Source organism: Embiotoca jacksoni, unplaced genomic scaffold (genome assembly GCF_022577435.1).
Source record: "Embiotoca jacksoni isolate LCO1_2020_lvr unplaced genomic scaffold, fEmbJac1.0.p SCAF_4, whole genome shotgun sequence".
NCBI classification, from domain to species: domain Eukaryota; kingdom Metazoa; phylum Chordata; class Actinopteri; family Embiotocidae; genus Embiotoca; species Embiotoca jacksoni.
This window is the reverse complement of record NW_027185392.1, coordinates 5,087,556-5,104,880: the sequence shown is the minus strand read 5'-3', so window position 1 is coordinate 5,104,880 and position 17,325 is coordinate 5,087,556. Positions and strand designations below refer to the sequence as shown.

General features: G+C 40.1%; 1 protein-coding gene across 7 annotated transcripts in view; it reads left to right on the top strand.

Annotated features, from left to right (window-relative positions):
* Positions 1 to 17,325, top strand: part of prkcaa (protein kinase C, alpha, a) — a 138,955-nt gene that overhangs the window by 70,932 nt on the left and 50,698 nt on the right. For all 7 annotated transcript variants that reach the window (XM_069168131.1, XM_069168129.1, XM_069168127.1 and 4 more), the window contains exons 4-7: positions 3,727 to 3,838; positions 5,225 to 5,353; positions 16,437 to 16,593; positions 16,714 to 16,848. In XM_069168131.1, coding sequence (XP_069024232.1) covers positions 3,727 to 3,838; positions 5,225 to 5,353; positions 16,437 to 16,593; positions 16,714 to 16,848 — 533 coding nt within the window. The remainder of the gene's footprint in view (positions 1 to 3,726; positions 3,839 to 5,224; positions 5,354 to 16,436; positions 16,594 to 16,713; positions 16,849 to 17,325) is intronic.

Below are 17,325 nucleotides of genomic sequence, written 5' to 3'. Positions count from 1 at the left end.
ATTGATCAGTGTGGCGCCTCACTACGTGGTTCTGTCAGCGCTCACCGAGATACTCTATGACATGCTGCTCCTTTTACTGATGATTTATTCCTCCTGGGTCAAGCTCTTTTCATGCATTTCAAATTTGACACTGTGTTTTTCAAGATGCACAAAAAACAGGAAAGATATTCTCAACACTGACGCAAGTCTCTTTCTTCCATGTGAAGGGGGAGTTTTTCCTGTTCCCAGGGAATACATTGACAAGTGTTCTTTCAAATAGATGCAGCGAAAATGAAAAAAATAAGAAAAACTCTCGCTTGTATAATGTTCTCAATGCAAATCTGCATAAAGGGATTTTAACTCTGAAATGTACCGTACAGGTCAATTTGAAAATGGGCAGGAGAACACTTTGAATGTGTGCTTGGAAAGGTGGCAGTCTTCCAGTTTTCACTTCCAGCACAGAGTGTGTGAAATGAATGATTGTCCAGGCCTGCATAAAATTGTATGCAAGTGCTGCAGGGACATTCAAACTGATCCGTGCCGTATTATCTACCCTGCACTTTATAATAGTAGATATATGTCTGCCATATGCATGCCAGATGCATCATGCTTTATGTTTGCACTGGGATCTTCTCTTTTAATTTACTGCTCAGTGCACAAACATATAAAACAGGGAAGTACCTGGTTCTGCTTGTTCAACAGGTTAAATAATAAAAACAAAAACTTCACACTTTGCTTAGCATTTATAGATATTTACCCAAGGAAGGGTTTGAGCTGTCTGCCATTTGTTTAGGTTCATACTGTATTTATTTGATTAGTAAATGCTTTGCAGACATAGGGTGTCTTGTGATGTGGACTCGGCTCATATATTTTTTTTTTCAAGTAGCTCATATTACCCTCAGTTACAGGCACACTTTTGGTTCTGCTCAGTCCATTACACCACTACATACAGGGTTATCACTGCAACAGGGGGATTTTTTTTTTCTTTTTTTTTAATCACTTTAAGCTTTCTGTCAGCTGTGTTACATATCGGACAAGGGGCAACTCTACTTTATCTTCCTACAATCTGAATCTGCCTGTATCTTACTCTTTATTTTTAGGTATTTCCTTATTTGATTATCCAAATCATCTCCAAATCATCTTCATTTCTGATGGATGCTGGTCCAGTGAGTGTGGATGAGAATGTGATAAAAATAAATATGGGTGTTACAAGGAACCTGCCCATGCAAATACTGGGCTTTTGTGTCCAAGGTAGTAGTCAGGTCGAGGGTGGGAGAGTCTTTCCCTGGAAGGAAGAGCAGTTCGGTCTTGTCGAGGTTGATTTTCAGGTGGTGTGAGGACATCCACTGAGAGATGTCAGTCAGACAGGCAGAGATTCGTGCGGCTACCTGTGTTTCAGATCGGGGAAAAGAGAGGATCAGTTGGGTGTCATCAGCATAGCTGTGGCAGGAAAAGCCATGCAAGTGAATGACAGAGTCGAGAGAGTTGGTGTACAGAGAGAAGAGGAGGGGACCCAGGACGGAGCCTTGAGGGACACCAGTAGTGAGAGGACAAGGTTCAGACACAGGTCCTCTCCAAGTTACCCGGTAGGTGAGGTCGTTGAGGTGGGATGAGAACAGGGAGAGAGCAGAGCCCTCAGACACTGAGGTCCTGAAGGGAGGAAAGAAGGATCTGGTGGTTCACTGTTAAATGCAGCAGAAAGGTCAAGAAGGATCAGGACAGAGAAGAGAGAGGCTGCTCTAGCAGTGTGAAGCTGCTCAGAGACAGCAAGGAGGGCCGTCTCTGTTGATTGGCCTGCCTTGAAACCAGACTGGTGAGGGTCAAGAAGGTTATTATGGTGGAGATAGGAGAATTGATTGGAGATAGCTTGATGTAATTGTATGGCTTGTCTGCGACTCTGTCACATGATTAACTCTTGTACATTCTGCCGCTTTGCCAGACCAAGTTCCAGTCTGTCAAATGCTCACTTGTGCACCATTAGATCAGGATCAATACTCTGGTGGGTTGTGGGTGATAAAAAAAATATTGTTCTCTTCAATAACAAATCTCATAGTTTTGGAAGGCATTTCAGCGAGTGATTCATAATAGACAACTCACTCTTCAGTTTATTTGGGATATCACCTATAACTTGCAGTAATTTACACGCTGGAATATTCCTATCTGATTTAGACTTCAGACAAAATCCTTGTTTGGCTGCTCCAGTGGTTGTCTTTTGGTTTGCTGTCATTAATGTATGAGCTTTTCAAATTCCTTTGGTCCTCCCAAAGACTTACTGTAACTTAGACACAAAGCTGAAAGTAAAAAAAAACATTAAGCAGAATTCGGACCACCTAAATATAAAGAGATACAGTACTTGAGTACACAAGAGCTTCTAGTTTGAGAATGGTAAACTTGTGCATTTCTAATTTCCTCATGTTATTTCCTCAGATTCCACTGACAGTGTTGAGTTTGATTAATGCATTATATTACAACAGCTGAATGGTTTCATGAATTATACCTGTTATTGAAATATCTGAGATTATGCTGCTATGCGCATTTAATTAACAGAATAGGGGACCTTATGTAACTGTATGTCCTACATGTAGGGAAATAGTCCAACGTGGTAGATGCCAACAAAGAGTGTATTATCTTTACAAAGATGTAATTCAGCCTCTTGCAACAAAATTCCCCTTTATGACTAGTCTTACCCACCCTGGTGCAGTCTCATGCTCTCCATTACACCCTAATGTTTTTCACACTTTGACCAACACAATATTTATGTAGAAAGCCTGGAGCAATGAGCAGTGTTAATAGGAGGCTAATGATGAATGAAAAGCATTAATGGCTTTGATGACTGTTTACACAATATGCACACACAACATTTGTTATGGTGTTATGGAAATCACGAATCAGGTTCTTTACCATTGTTGACAGTAATAACTGATAATATCAATGGTGTAGTTTTTTTTTTTTTTTTTACCCCACAATACTTTTTTATTGGTGTGTAGGTCTTCAGATGTGTAATAATCCCTCCATATATTGTGCCTGTTTTAATGGCTATGCTATTGGAAATGAATCATGTCATTGCAAGAGTGAGCTGAACTGAATTTGTTGCTTTGGTGCTCTTGAATTTAATATCAGCCCATCTACTACAAACAGCTAAATTCTCACTCGCTGATATGGTCAAGGAAAATGGAAGGATGACCTCAGAACAATAGTTTTAATGAAAGGTTCTTACAGGCTGATTGGCTGCTACTTCAAGTTGAACCAGAAAATAACTAGTGATTGCAGTCAGCTGGCCATCAGTTACGAATTGTCTCCTGGGTGAGGCCTGATGTACCAGGCTGATTTCAACTTCTATCTTTCCTTCACTAACGTGTGCGTCCGTGCGTGTAATTCTTTGGAGATTGAAACTTGCCTGTGTAGCTCTATATGTATATATATAAACATTACAACCCCCTGGAAAACAGAGAAAAGCAAGAACAGAGAGAATTAAAAAAAAAAATCAGGATTCATGAAAACTACCTGAATTTTGTCAAAAACATTTTTTAAACTATATTTCATAGTGGTCAACATTAGTCTTTAGACAGCAATTCATAGTAATTATTGTCATTTAATTACAGAGTCATTGCAGTTGGCTTTTCTAGTTTTGTATCAACACTCTGATGAATCCGACACACTCTATATCCAGTGGTAAAGTCTCATAAAAAGATTTGTTCTTTTGGCTGACAGTTGTACATTGTTGTTTTTGTCTTTTGTTTCCTGCAGGATCCCAGAACAAAGCATAAGTTTAAGATCCACACCTATGGGAGCCCCACCTTCTGCGATCACTGTGGCTCTCTGCTCTACGGCCTCATCCACCAGGGCATGAAGTGTGACTGTGAGTTCCTCAGTTGAATCTCTGAACCTCCCCCCTGGGGGGAATGGATGTAGTTATACCCAAGAATTTCTCATTTTTTGGTTTGAATTATCTTCAAAAATGTTATCTGCAAAACAATGTTTTAGAGAGTAAGTGGTTGTTAAAGCAGCTGTTTTAATTATAAATCACAAGAGGTTAAACTTGATGTTTAAAGAGTTAAGGAGGAGGTTAATGATACATGTGTGGCATGCACTGAAAAATCAGGGTGTTAGTGGCATACTGATTATGTCCTGTTTTAGAGCCACTTTATCAGCATCACTGTCCTGATAAGAAGCCTGTTATTTGTCTTCCCTGAATATCACAGGCATATTTTTCCCGTCCTCCTTGACGTTCACTCATTAAAATCTCACATTGTCTGTTATTAGTCTGCAGCTATGTTCCCTGCACCTCCATAGCAGGACTGCTATCAAAGCATCTCTAAGTCTTTAGTAATATCCCTCCCTCCCTCTTCTTCCCTTTTAATCTTGTGTTAGTGGATTAAAGTCAGAATGCCTTAATGAGCTCCTAAATACATTATCTGCTACCAACTGCAGACCACCGGTTATGCCCAATGATTGCTCCAGGGTGTACATTAATAGAGATGTGAAGCGGCAAATTATTTTGGCAGATCAATTGCGGCACCTCTAATCGCACCACAATGAGATTGCACTGTAGTATATTTTAAGCCCGAGTGAGTCACAGGACTGTTCCAGGATGGCACAGAATAAATAAATTCTTCCCAAGGAGAGTTTGGTAGCAGCAAAGGCATTTTTCATTGTGTTTCACCTACCGACCCGGTGACTTGACAGTGTAACCATCGGTAACAGTTCCCAATCCGTTACAGGAAGACTCAGCCGGCTGACACGCATGCCCTGTATGCATGACATCACAGGCATGAATCTGGGTCACAACTTTGTTATCTCATCTCTCGCACAGCTTTCAGAACAAAGCAATCCTTTAATATTGTGCCAAATATGTATGATACATGAAATTAGATTGAAATATGTCAGTAGAGATAGATGAAAGGAATAGTACTGTAAATCTAGAAGGCATTTCAAAGCAGCTTATTGCATCGGAACATTAAGCCATTAGTAGATGGATGCATGCACACATGGCTTTTAAAGGATGCTGCTTCATTACTATTTTACATTTAAGAATATGTAAAAATGTCGTCAAAAATAATCAAAATCTTTTAAAATAAACAAATAAATCAATGCATCATACCCAGGAAATTTAAAACGGTGTCAAAATGTCTAGTCATTTCCGAGAGAGCCCTCATTCAGGTTTGTTTGATTTGGATCAAATGCATATAGATTGTATAAAGTCCTCTTCCTGAATATCTTTTATCTCCTCTCTCTTACCCATCAGCCTGCGATATGAACGTTCATAATCAGTGTGTTATGAACGTGCCCAGCATGTGTGGAACTGATCACACTGAACGGAGGGGGCGTCTTTACCTCAAGTGTGAGGTCAGCGGAGAAAAGCTGCAGGTCGCAGGTAGGCCTCATAATTCTCCCTCATCTCTGAAATGAATGGGTTTAAAATGCTAATATGATGTATGAGAACTGACTGAGGTTTAAATGTATGCCGTGTGTGAGTGTGTGCGTTACTCCACGTACACTGGGGTGAGGGTGTAGACGGTTGAAGATGCTATTGTTCTGTTTCAATTGGAAACCTGGATCAATTTCAGCCCTTCCCCCTTTTTGTCGACAATCCCTAATCGTCTAATTCCACACACACATTCACCGTCTACCCCTTTCTGCCATTAACCTTAACTCAACCTCCTTCACCATTAACTTTGCCTTAATTCCACCTGCTTGACATGCAGTGAATCTGGCTTCCAACTGCATTGCCGGCCTTGTGACTATCAGATATCAGTATGCTGCGAAGGCTATTCCCTTTCTGTGCACAGATCGATAGAGCTCCTCCTAATAAACATTCCGCCTTTAAGCAACAGTTCACAGTTATGATACATTTGGAAGGTAAACCCAAACCAAATGTGGTCCTGCAGTGGTGTGTGGTCTGCTGCGTGGGCCCTGTGTTGTTACTCTTTTTAAACAGTCACGACTTGCTCTGTGTTGGCTGGAATTCCTGATCTAACTGAATCGTCTCTGCGAAAACAAATTGACGTCCTCATTTATTAATTTATGTCTCATCAGAATTGTAAAAAGACAGGATCTGAGCGCTCTGCCTGTGAGAAGGGTCATGGCTTTCCAACCATTTGCCTCACTCTTATTCATTAAAAGGCTTTTCTGCATGATCACATCACTGGCTGTTCCTGCCATTTTAATTACTGATGCCTCTGATGTCAAAGAAACACCTTCCAAGCTCATTAAAGGGTGTAGTGAGATGTTAATAACTGCATGCATTTCAAACTGGGGTGCGGGACTTTTACATATAAAGGAAGTCTGTAACACTCAAGGCCTTGCCAAATAAGTTCACGCAATACCGATTAAGCCTATCACTACCAGATAAATCTCTCTGTATTTCACACTATACAGAGTTTTTAAATCTGCTGTCTGATGAGACATTCCTCTGCTGGCACACTGGTAGTGATGTATTTAAAGTCACCCAGCAGTAGTTATTATGCCAGAGCTGTAGGGGGGAGCAACAGATGCAACCGGAGCACTAGAGAGGAGGAGGCTGCAGCAGTAGCCAAGTGTTTGGTGGACAAACCTAATAAGCATCCAAGAAAAGTTTCAGAAGTTAATGCTGCTGAAAAAAAAGTACCTCCATGTGGAGAGGAAGGATTAAGCTGAAAAGTGAGTGATTGACAGGGAGCACAAACACAGATAGGCATTGGTCAGTGGTGTTGTTGAAGAGCGCTGAAAGAAGGGAGTATTTGAAGGATGTCGTGCTACTGCTCTTTGACACTTTGGTTGGTATTTGTATCATATTTTGCATAGGTTATGTAGCCACATTTTGATGTAATTTCTCTCTGCCAGAAGGAGTCAACAAAAGTTCTGCTCTGCAGGTTTAGTGTAATCTAATGATGATGTAATATTCCACAGACTCAAAAATAATACATTGTGTGAACATCAAAATAAAGAATCAGGTTGTATAATATTTGCACGCCAGATCTAATATGTATGATCATGTTATATATGATAACATTTGGTGTCTCTGCGACACAATTTACTCTCTTGTCAGTCTCTGTATGACAAGTTGTATCAGTATGAGAAATGTCGGTTTACAGTTGAACCGTTGAAGAAAAGTTACAAAGTTTCTGGCCTAATGACACAGGTTTTACATTATTTTTGCTGGTCATTATTGTTTTGTATTCAATTTTTTATGTTTATATTAATCTTTTGCATGCCTTATCAGATTTCCAAACACAAACAATGCATTCAGCAAGGTGAAGGCTTAAGTGTTTTAGTTTATAGACCACAAGTTATTTCAGTTTAAAATAGTTGACTGCAGACAGTGTTGAATAATCTTTTCAGAGCAAATAATGACTGGCCTAGCTGCTGTGGTTAGGATGGGATAATTTCATGCATAATTTGTCAGATGTATTTGTGAGTCCTCAGCTAAAAGTGTTACATAAGTGGAACACTGTTTGTTTGATACTGCTGTGAATGCAGATTCTTCAGTTTTGGATCTGTATCACTGGACAAGACTCTTATAAATAGAGACAAGTTTTACCAGCTTCAACTGCGATGATAATCCACTAATGTATGAACTGAAATAAACAGTTTGTACAGTATTCTGTACAGAGTACATAAAGCTGCAAAGTAAATAATGATCTGTAGCTCATACTATAGATGGACTTGAAAAGGGTGAAATATTGGCCAAACTATCTGTATTCTTATGTCGCATGAGTTTATTATGAAGAACTAATGCAATACAGCAGTGTATTTTTGTGTAGGAGCCCCTTTTGCTTTGTATTTCGAGACATGCTGTAAATCCCCCGCCTGTAATGACAGTGCATTAGCACATCTGCTAGAACAATAGTGATGGCAGGGAGCTGCCAGCAGGCACACATAATCATTCAATTAGCTGACTAACAGGGGTCAGTACATCGCAAGACCCTGGCACTGAACCTCACTGACTTACTCACTCATAAAATGATCACTAGAAGTAACGGGGTGAATGTGGGCAGGGAAATGGTGCAATATAATACCCAACACAAATGTCAGGAAATATTTATGCGAGTGATGAGCGAAGGGACTTTCACGGTTGTGTCGTGCTCATTATCTGAGCACTGAAGCAGTCTGTGAGCACAAGTTTGCTCTCTGTACTTGTGATTAATTGTAATTTTTGCACATGGATATAGCCCATTCTAATGTTGCTTTCACTGTAATCACACCTGCCTTCTGCTGCAGCTAAAAATATAAGATGAAAAATATGGACCCTTGTTGGTACATAAATAACTGATTATGATTGATAATGACTAATATCATCCAATACAATGCAAATGTATGGCTCTTTCCTTTTACAAGGTTTGGTTTTATTAGCCAGTTCATTAGATGTCTGCATCACACAAACCCACTTAGTTGCAGTAAATACTGTGTATATTACCGATATCTACAGTGAAATATTGAATACAGCAGATTAAACTCCCTCGTTATCTCTTGGATGTATTCATCCTTCCTGGGGTAAGAGGTTGGGATTGCAGCACTATTATTTGTCATTCCGATGCAAATGAATGCTATAGAACATATTAACACTTACATGATCAACACAGGGTAAATCTTGTTTATTCAGGTGTAGTCTACATTCTTACTGAAGACTGTAAAACAGACTCATGTCAAAAACAAAGATTTGTCATGCTTCTTCCTGTCTTCCTCTCTTTTTAACATTCAGCCTCATCTGGTCTCTAAATTCAACACCTACTGTAATAATATCCTGCTGGAGTTTTTGGCTGAATCTCCTCCAGAATCAATCCAGTCCACTATTTCTTTTGTTATTGCTGAAACATGCACTGCTAAACTATCAACACAACTATCAGCTCATGATAATCCAAGGTTTGGGTTTACCCACATTTTCACACATACTGTATGTACACTATGTGTGAAAATATGTGAATATTTTTCCACTTGCACATGCCTAAGTACACATGAATGTGTATGTGTGTACATCAGGCAAGTGAGACCACCATTATCGCCTGCAGACTCTTGGGCCTTGGTGGTAGCCAAGTCCTGATGTAGACTCCACATGCGTGCTATCACGCGCATGTGTGTGAGTGTGTGGGTGTGTAGAACTGCTGCACCAGCCTGCAGCCCACTCAAGGCAGATTGCATGGCAGATTACATTAGCTGATGGAGATGCCTTGGAGACAGCCTGACAAACAGAATTGTGTCACATGGAGAAGGAAGTGTTTAGGAAGAAGTGTTGTGGATGGCTGGGAGGCTGGGGGGGTGGGGGTAAACTTGACTTAATTTCAGATGTATCATTCAACAAACACGTGATATTTTTATGAGGATGTTTTTGCACTGACTGCGTATCTACTGTGTTGACAAAGAGCATACCGAGGCTAAGGTAGCTGCAGATGGTCAATAAATACCTCCAAACTTATTTTCAATGTGAAACAAGTAATGAGTATATCTACATATAACTTGTCCAGTTATGATTCTCATGATTATATTTGGCTTCAAGTGAAGATTTTTCTCTCTTTTCCCGATTCAAATGAAGAAGGTTCAAATAAGGTTTCAAAAAGGAAAATACCATTCTGACATGATCTGGTCCCTGGAAAGTGGTCAGCGTGTTTGTATTCCCCAGGGTTGTTATTGGCTGATGATTCTTTATGTACACACTGTCTCTCCTCAAATTCCTTCAATCAAATGAGTTTTATTAGAGCACATTTGATCAAAAACACAAGTATTACGGTCCCTGTTTATTGAACCATATCTTTCTTCTTGTGTTTCCCAAGTTTCTTTTACCCCAAGTGTTTCCTTTTGAAATCTGGAAGTTTCAGTTACACTTCTCGAATCCATTACTTTACTTCTCGCTGTTGTGTTTTCTGCGTTTGTGAGGAATTACTTCACTCTGATTAGTTCATCTTTCATTTGTCCCCCATGGTCCTCCTCTCCCCTTGTAATTTGTCCCTGTGTTCCCTTCTCTTGTCAGCTCATTGTTTCTGTTCTTTAGTAAGTCTTCGTCCTTCTTCAGTTTTCCATGGTTGGTGTTTCTGTTTCCTTGCATTCTGTGTTCAGACTGATGTTTTTTTGTATCTGTATATTTAAAAAAATAAACTGCCTTATTATCTTATATTTGGACCTCTCCCTTTTATCAGTATGAAAGATAGGGTTCAAGGCGTAGACCATCCCACAAGCAAATGTTAACCCTCCTGTTGTCCTCGGGTCAAAATGACCCGCAGCTGTGTTCAACCAAGTTCTATTTTATTTCTATATTTTTATATTTTTTGGGATCATTGGTCATCATTCTTTAAAGAAACCCTCACAGCCTCCTTGTCACCAATGATCCCAAAAAATAGGAAAATAAAATAGAACTTGGTTGAACACAGCTGCAGGTCATTTTGACCCAAGGACAACAGGAGGTTTAAAAAGAAAAAAAAAAAAAGCTCTGCCTGCTTTACTGGTAACAAAATGTACTTTTTTTCATGTGTCATGAGCACAAAATATGTGTCACATTTTCATAAACATTTGCCCTCAAAATCAGCAGCTCAGCTAAAAATTCTCTCGCATATCGTATATGATGATAGGCTTGGAACGTGTGAAATAAGTAATGTAACATGTGGCCAGGAGGCTTCAGAGGAAGAAGCTTGATTTCGTAAGTGAGAGCAAAATGATGAGAGTCACTCAACCAAACCCACAGTTCTCATACACTCAGCTTTGAGTGGAGAGCGGCTGCAGTTTCTTTTGCAATTCAACAACTGGCCGGAGCCAAAATGTTTAACAGGAAGTCACATGGATGCCATGGGAAGCAGCTGTTCTTTAAACCCATGACATGAACCCACACATTAACTCTCCACAACAACCAAACCAACATAGACAGACACACAGAATTTTGGGTAATTCACACTGAAATAGACAAATTAAATAATGAGTCACTCCAAAACAGCGAGAGATATTTGTGCAGTTGTGCACAACATGAGTTGTGAGAATGTGTGTTTTGTCATTTGAAAGTGAATTGGAAACGGGGAGGAGCTGAGGAAGACAAAACGAGTCTGTTTCTGTGGTGGAGGACAGACGCTAACCTTTTTCTCTGCCTCTTATTTCTGCACACAGCTCTCCTCTGTGTGTTGGTGCTAAGGAAGCCAGCCTCCTGTTTGTTTCAGCAGCGCTATTGTTCATTGATTCTGTGCAAATATCCCAATAGTTTCTCATTTTTGCTTATTCTCGTAACTGTGTGTGAGTAGATTAGGATATGTGCACGTATCCCTCGCTGCCGGCAGCTCCTTTGGGAGTTTGGGAAAGACAGTGGTAATAATTACATTTCCGTCTTGTTTCCTCGTTCCCTCACCCAGTTCTGCAAAAAAGCATAATTTCAAGTTCTCTTTGCTTTAACCTGTTCATTAGATTCGTCCTTTTCCCTCAATGTCCAAATGTTCCTCTATTTGTTGCACTGATGCTGCTGTGGGAGTCGAAGCGTTTTAAATGTAGGTACATTGTAGGTGTGTATAGGTCAGATTGGTGCTCAGAGTGGATGTAGATGTGGGTGGATCAGGGAAGCAAGAATTTACTTTTGAACCTTACGTAGGTGTAGTGACACTTTACAGTAAAAGGCAAAATTCACCCTAAACACTGTTAACATCTTCTAGCTGATGGAGCTGCAGATGCCTCGCCTTCTGTTTTCTCTATTTTAATGCTGCTTTTGTACCTTTCTTATTACTGAAGTTACTGGCCAAATGTAGACAGAGGTCAGAAAGAGGTATAAGCAGCACCGCTACACTGGCAAAAAACCCTGAAACATTCATGGTTAATTTGGGTGCTGTGAAGGAGAGGATACGGTAGCAGAGTGTTCTTCAACCACTGCTTCCATCTTTGTGAAAAAGGTCATAGGTCGCATGCAAAATATATCTTCAGTTGTTTTCACTAAGTCATCTTGCCTCTCCCTTTATCGCCTCAATCTTGTACAAAACACTATATTCAAAACTTTCATATAGAAGCTTGTCTATGGCCTGTTTGAAAAACAAAAACTGTATCCTGCCTACTGTTACTCTCTGAATCCAAGGAAGACTCACTGGGAGGCAGAGGTGGGGTTGGCTCAATGCTCCGTCTAGGGTTTGGATGCAGCCTGTGGGTTGCCAAATGATGATCCGTGCCCAATTATCTGAAGACTTCCATTCTGCAGCCTTTTCTTCCTGTGATTTCCATGTCTTTGTAGTGTCTGTGTCATTTTGCAGCGAAGCCAACTGTTTTCTTTTGCCAGGGGAAACTTTACTTAAAAATCCTGCTATTACATTTTCCCCATGAATCAGAATTAAATTGGAGCAGCTGAAAGCACTTGTTGTGTAACTGGTGCCAGAATATTTCCACTGCAGGGAGGTGGCCACTGGGACAGCAGTGTCTCCTGTCTGAAGGTTCTGTGGTGAGCTCTTTGAAAGTGTGCTTGTACTATTGATATACGCCATCTGAATAGTATGAGAGGTATACTATCGTTTAAAACGACATGATACATGTGACGTTAATCATCCCGCTGTTCTTTCAGCGCTTATTATGCTTCCGTTTTTTGAGAAATAGATTCAATTAGCTGATATGCTGTCCTTGGTCAGCTAGTGATCAGCTAGCACATAGAAATCAAAATACGTGTAGCCTACATGGGAAATACTGAAGATACTGTAGGCTGGTCATGTAATGTCATATTACATCATAAAGGAAATAGTGCTGCTGGTCAACATAACGTTTTACAGAGCACTTCATAAATAGTGGGCTGTGAAAGGAGCACAGAGTGTAGATAGAGACACTCCTGAGCTTGACGTGTGCAGGCTGTGTTTACGCAGGGAGGTGAAGAGCAAACATGGCTGGTGTCATTCTTGAGTCGGGTCATCTGGTGTCAGCTTTGTGGAGTCTGTGTACATGTTTTCACATGCTAGATAAAGACTTGAAAGAATGGCACCGCACAGCATAACATAAAGGATGTTGACATATCCACACACACATGGACTCACCTGTAAATGATCTTGTGCAGCGACACACATCCTAAAGATGAAAGTAAATACCTGAAAATGGATTTCTGATACCGTTTTATCTCTGTTTGCATTCTACTTACATATTTGGATATTTAGTCATTACCGCAAATCGACTTAAGGCTTTGGAAATTCATGTTTCTGTTACACATGTTGCAATCATGAACAGATTTAATTAAAGTTGTGGATAAATTACACTGTAGGGAGACATACGAGTAATTAAAACCGTATTTCACTGAAAGCTGTGTATCTCAGAGCCATCTTTTTCAGCTTGTTTATATCATATGAACACATAAAGGCTTCACACTCCTTTCCTTCACTGTCTCAGTGGATCTCAGAGAACAGCTGAACTTTGTTGTTTCAGGCTTTCTGCTACCAAACTCCCAGAAGTCATGTCATTGGTATTCCCAGTGTGTTGTCACTGTCCTGCATCCACCCTCTCCTCACCATTTTAACATATGCATCCGCTTATTTGTTTCTTTCGTCTTCTGTTTTGTTTCTCCTTTTTTAGTTTTGTTTTTGTTTCATTTTGTGAGTTTATAATCTGTGCTACATCCTGCAAAAGACACAATCTAGACCAGAGAGGCTTATTGTGCCAGAGGAACACTTCGCTGCTGCAGCTTCCTGGTCTAGTATCAGTTTGCATCATAACAAGCTTTCTAAATGCTAAATGGTGTGCAGCAGTTCAGCTTTTGCAGCAGTATTGCCAAGGAAATCAACATGAAAGCCAGATATGTATCTGAGCAAGAAACACGTGACTCAGACGAGGAGTAGAACTGAAATTCAGTGATGCACAAATGTCACTGAGAGCAGATTTAAATGTAAGATGCAGTCAGCAGACTAACTTGTGTATGGTGATTAGCAATAATAAGTTCAAAAAGGTCAGTAAAGGTAATTTACAGATGTATGTTCAGAACTGTGCTCAAACATATTCAAATATATTATTTTATTGATTATTTCAATAAACCTTTAATCGAGTTTTTTTAGCAGCACAGATAACTTTGACTGTCAGATTTACTCTCTGCATTACAGCAGTAAGAAGTTAGGAATACATGAACACACAGACACACGTTTTCATTTATGCCCTAAAGTTATTTGGAAGGGAAAGCTCTGTGCCAGCCCAGCTGAATTATACAGTCTAGAATACCCCCTACTGGCCATGACTGGAAGAGCAGCTTACTTTGTTTATAGGCAATAATTCAATCAATGGTCTGTAGTCAGTAAACCCATGATGTGATGGTCAGAGCAAACTTGAAAGTCACTCACACACCTGCACATCGCCTGCATGGTTAATTTCAGGATTTTAACTTCTCATTATCTTTTACTAAAATCCTCTCAGCACTGGATTTTTGTGCAGTTTGATCTCTGCCCATAAACTGTATAAATATAATTAGTTTGTCTTCTTTTGACAAACAAGTAGTCATTATTACTGGACAACTAAAATTATATTATTGAAATAATATTATCCAAACCATATTAACATTGACATGTATTCAACAGCCACAGAACAATGTCTGTTTCATATGCTTTATAAATGTCATTTGGGTGCAGGGACTTTGCATACACCCGGCCAGCATTTGAAATATTCAAAGTATGACCTTTACAGCATAAAATATACTGTAATATACTGTATATAACAGGTAGATTCCTGCAAGACTTAAAAACGTAATTGAATTATTAAACAGAAATCCAGCATGTGGTGGTATGATACCACTTTCTTCCTTCTCTTCTATAGGCATCTTCTGACTGTAAATTCCAAAGTCCATTCAGAGATGACTCTAAAAATATTTCTTCTGTTATACAATGGATTATATGAAGACTCAGCTACACCACACAAGCATCTGCTATTTCATCAAGAAGGGGAAACAGAGTCTCTATTGAATTCACATGTATTCATTTCTATTCCATCTCACCTAATTTGATGAAATTAAAAGACATGGGAATGAAGCGCAGGAAAGCAAGGTAAAATATGTATCTCTTTCTGAGAAATCAGCAAAAAAAAGTCTATTTTTCTGCATCCATATTAGAATGCACACAAGTGCACTCAAGTGCAAATACAGTGAACAGTAGTTATTTGAAGAGACTGGCTCAACACATTTCCACTGGACTTCTGAGAAAGCGCAGGGCTGCCAGTACAAGATCGCTCGATATCTTCCCACACCTCGAGTTGCTTCTGTAATCGTCTGACTGTCTTACCACGTGTGCTGCCTGTATGTCTCTCCCCTTCTCTCTCCATATAAATATATACTGTATGTGTGTGCTTGTCCTCAACAGCAGCTCACTCCATCACTCATCTGACTTCACACCTCGCTGTCATCGCTCAACACCCAAATCCTCCACCACAGGTGCTGAGAATAAAAGCAAACAATGAGGAGCTATTTGCTCTGGGTTTATCAAATAGCCATGCCATCCTATTGGTGCAACCGCATGTAGACAATAAAATAAAGCTACTTTGACACGGAAGTTTTTACCAGTAGTTCAAGTAATGATAAAAATTTTTAAAAAAACTCATGAATTGCTTTTTAAAAAGTTCCCTTCTCTTGTGTCATCCCAATCATACAGTATTTTTTGCCTCTTGTCATTAGGAGTGTCCCAGTATATATTCAATCTGCCTCTAGCATCAAACTTTGCTTTATTAACTCAACTGCAGTGACAATCCCTCATTGATTTTGTCCATTTATTCCTCTTAATCCGCTCGTTACTGTATCACATCCACAGTTAAGACTTGAGGTTTAGTAGCTATGTCTTGCATTGTGCATACCGGCTTAGTACCTTCATCTCCCGGTTAAAGGTCAGCTGGAGTCGTCACCACTCAGGCCTCTGTTGTGGTCTGACTGACGGAGTCACATGGAGAGGCTTCTGCAGCTCCCAGGGTTCGAGGTTTAACCAAGCAAGCAGGCATTCTCCCCGTCCCTGCGGGGAGGCTGGGTGCATTGTGTGTCGATAAGCATACTGTGTATCCGTGTGTGCATCTGACTGTGTGCAGGGAAGGGTGTATGTATGTGTGTGTGTGTGTGCTGTGCCGTTGCTCAGGTCTGGCACTGCTCCAATGCTCAGGGCTAATGGTATGCTAATGTCCCTTGTGTGTCCTTGTTTACTGAATAGCTAAATTCAGGAGGGCAAGATGAGAGCGTGCGCCTACTTAAGCATGACATAGTTGGCAATTTTGAATCACTGTTCTCGTAACACTTTTAGCATTTGCTCTCTTTATGGCTCAGAATGATAAATATTCCATAGACTGTTTCTGATCCTGAACACCAACACTGTATTCTCTTGATGTTCACCTGTCGATTGAAGGAAAGCGTGTGTTTTTTTTCCTTCCCAAAGCATATCATAATGCTGAAACCCAGCTGAATGTGAAATAATATCTCTCTGTAGATAGAAGGACACTCGGTTGTGAAAATTACAGCATTTCTTTTCCAGAATCCTTGTAAACATTGTGTTTGTAAATGTAAAAACTTTAGTCTCTATAAACACATTCATCTTTTTCAGTGATTGAAGGGAAAAACCTCATCCCCATGGATCCCAATGGCCTGTCTGATCCTTATGTCAAGCTCAAGCTCATACCAGACCCCAAAAATGAGACCAAGCAGAAGACCAAAACCGTCCGCGCCAACCTCAACCCCAGGTGGAACGAGACGTTTAATTTGTGAGTACTATACCATGGCAAGAGGAATATAATGAAATATAATTTCAATGTCAGAAGTACCCGTATTAAAAACTACACTGTGAACTAATGAGCTAATGCAGATGATTTTTGTCTGTGCAGCAAGCTGAGACAGACGGATAAAGACCGCAGGCTGTCGATAGAAGTGTGGGACTGGGATCGGACCACCAGGAATGACTTCATGGGAGCCCTTTCCTTCGGCGTGTCAGAGCTCATAAAGTCTCCCGCCTGTGGCTGGTAATGCTGACCTCCTTAAGAGTCAATCATTGTTGTTAACTTTTATGTGAACAAACTGGGGTGTCAACAGAGGGAGTTTTTCAGTTTGAAGCTCAGGAGCTCAGTAAATAAAACACATGTACCTTTTTATCCCACACAAAACATATTTCTTTGCTGCTGGCATTTGCATCATTTTGAATAATTGTTTGATAATAACAGATGTTTTAATAGCTGAAATAATAGCTTAGAGTCACCACAGTGAGACCTGAATTTCAAGTACTAAGATATTACTCATTGCCACTGTGTGTAAATTGCTGTCATAAATACTTGCAGCTGAGGCGCCAACAGAAAGCAGTTGACGCAAAAATGTCACCAGCTCAGGATCTACAGTTTATAAAGCTGTCTCCTGTTGCGTCTTTGTATCAAGTGTACACTTCACATCACAGTTTACACCGCAGCTTCTAACAAACACTGCTCCCTCTGTAGTAAACACAGCGC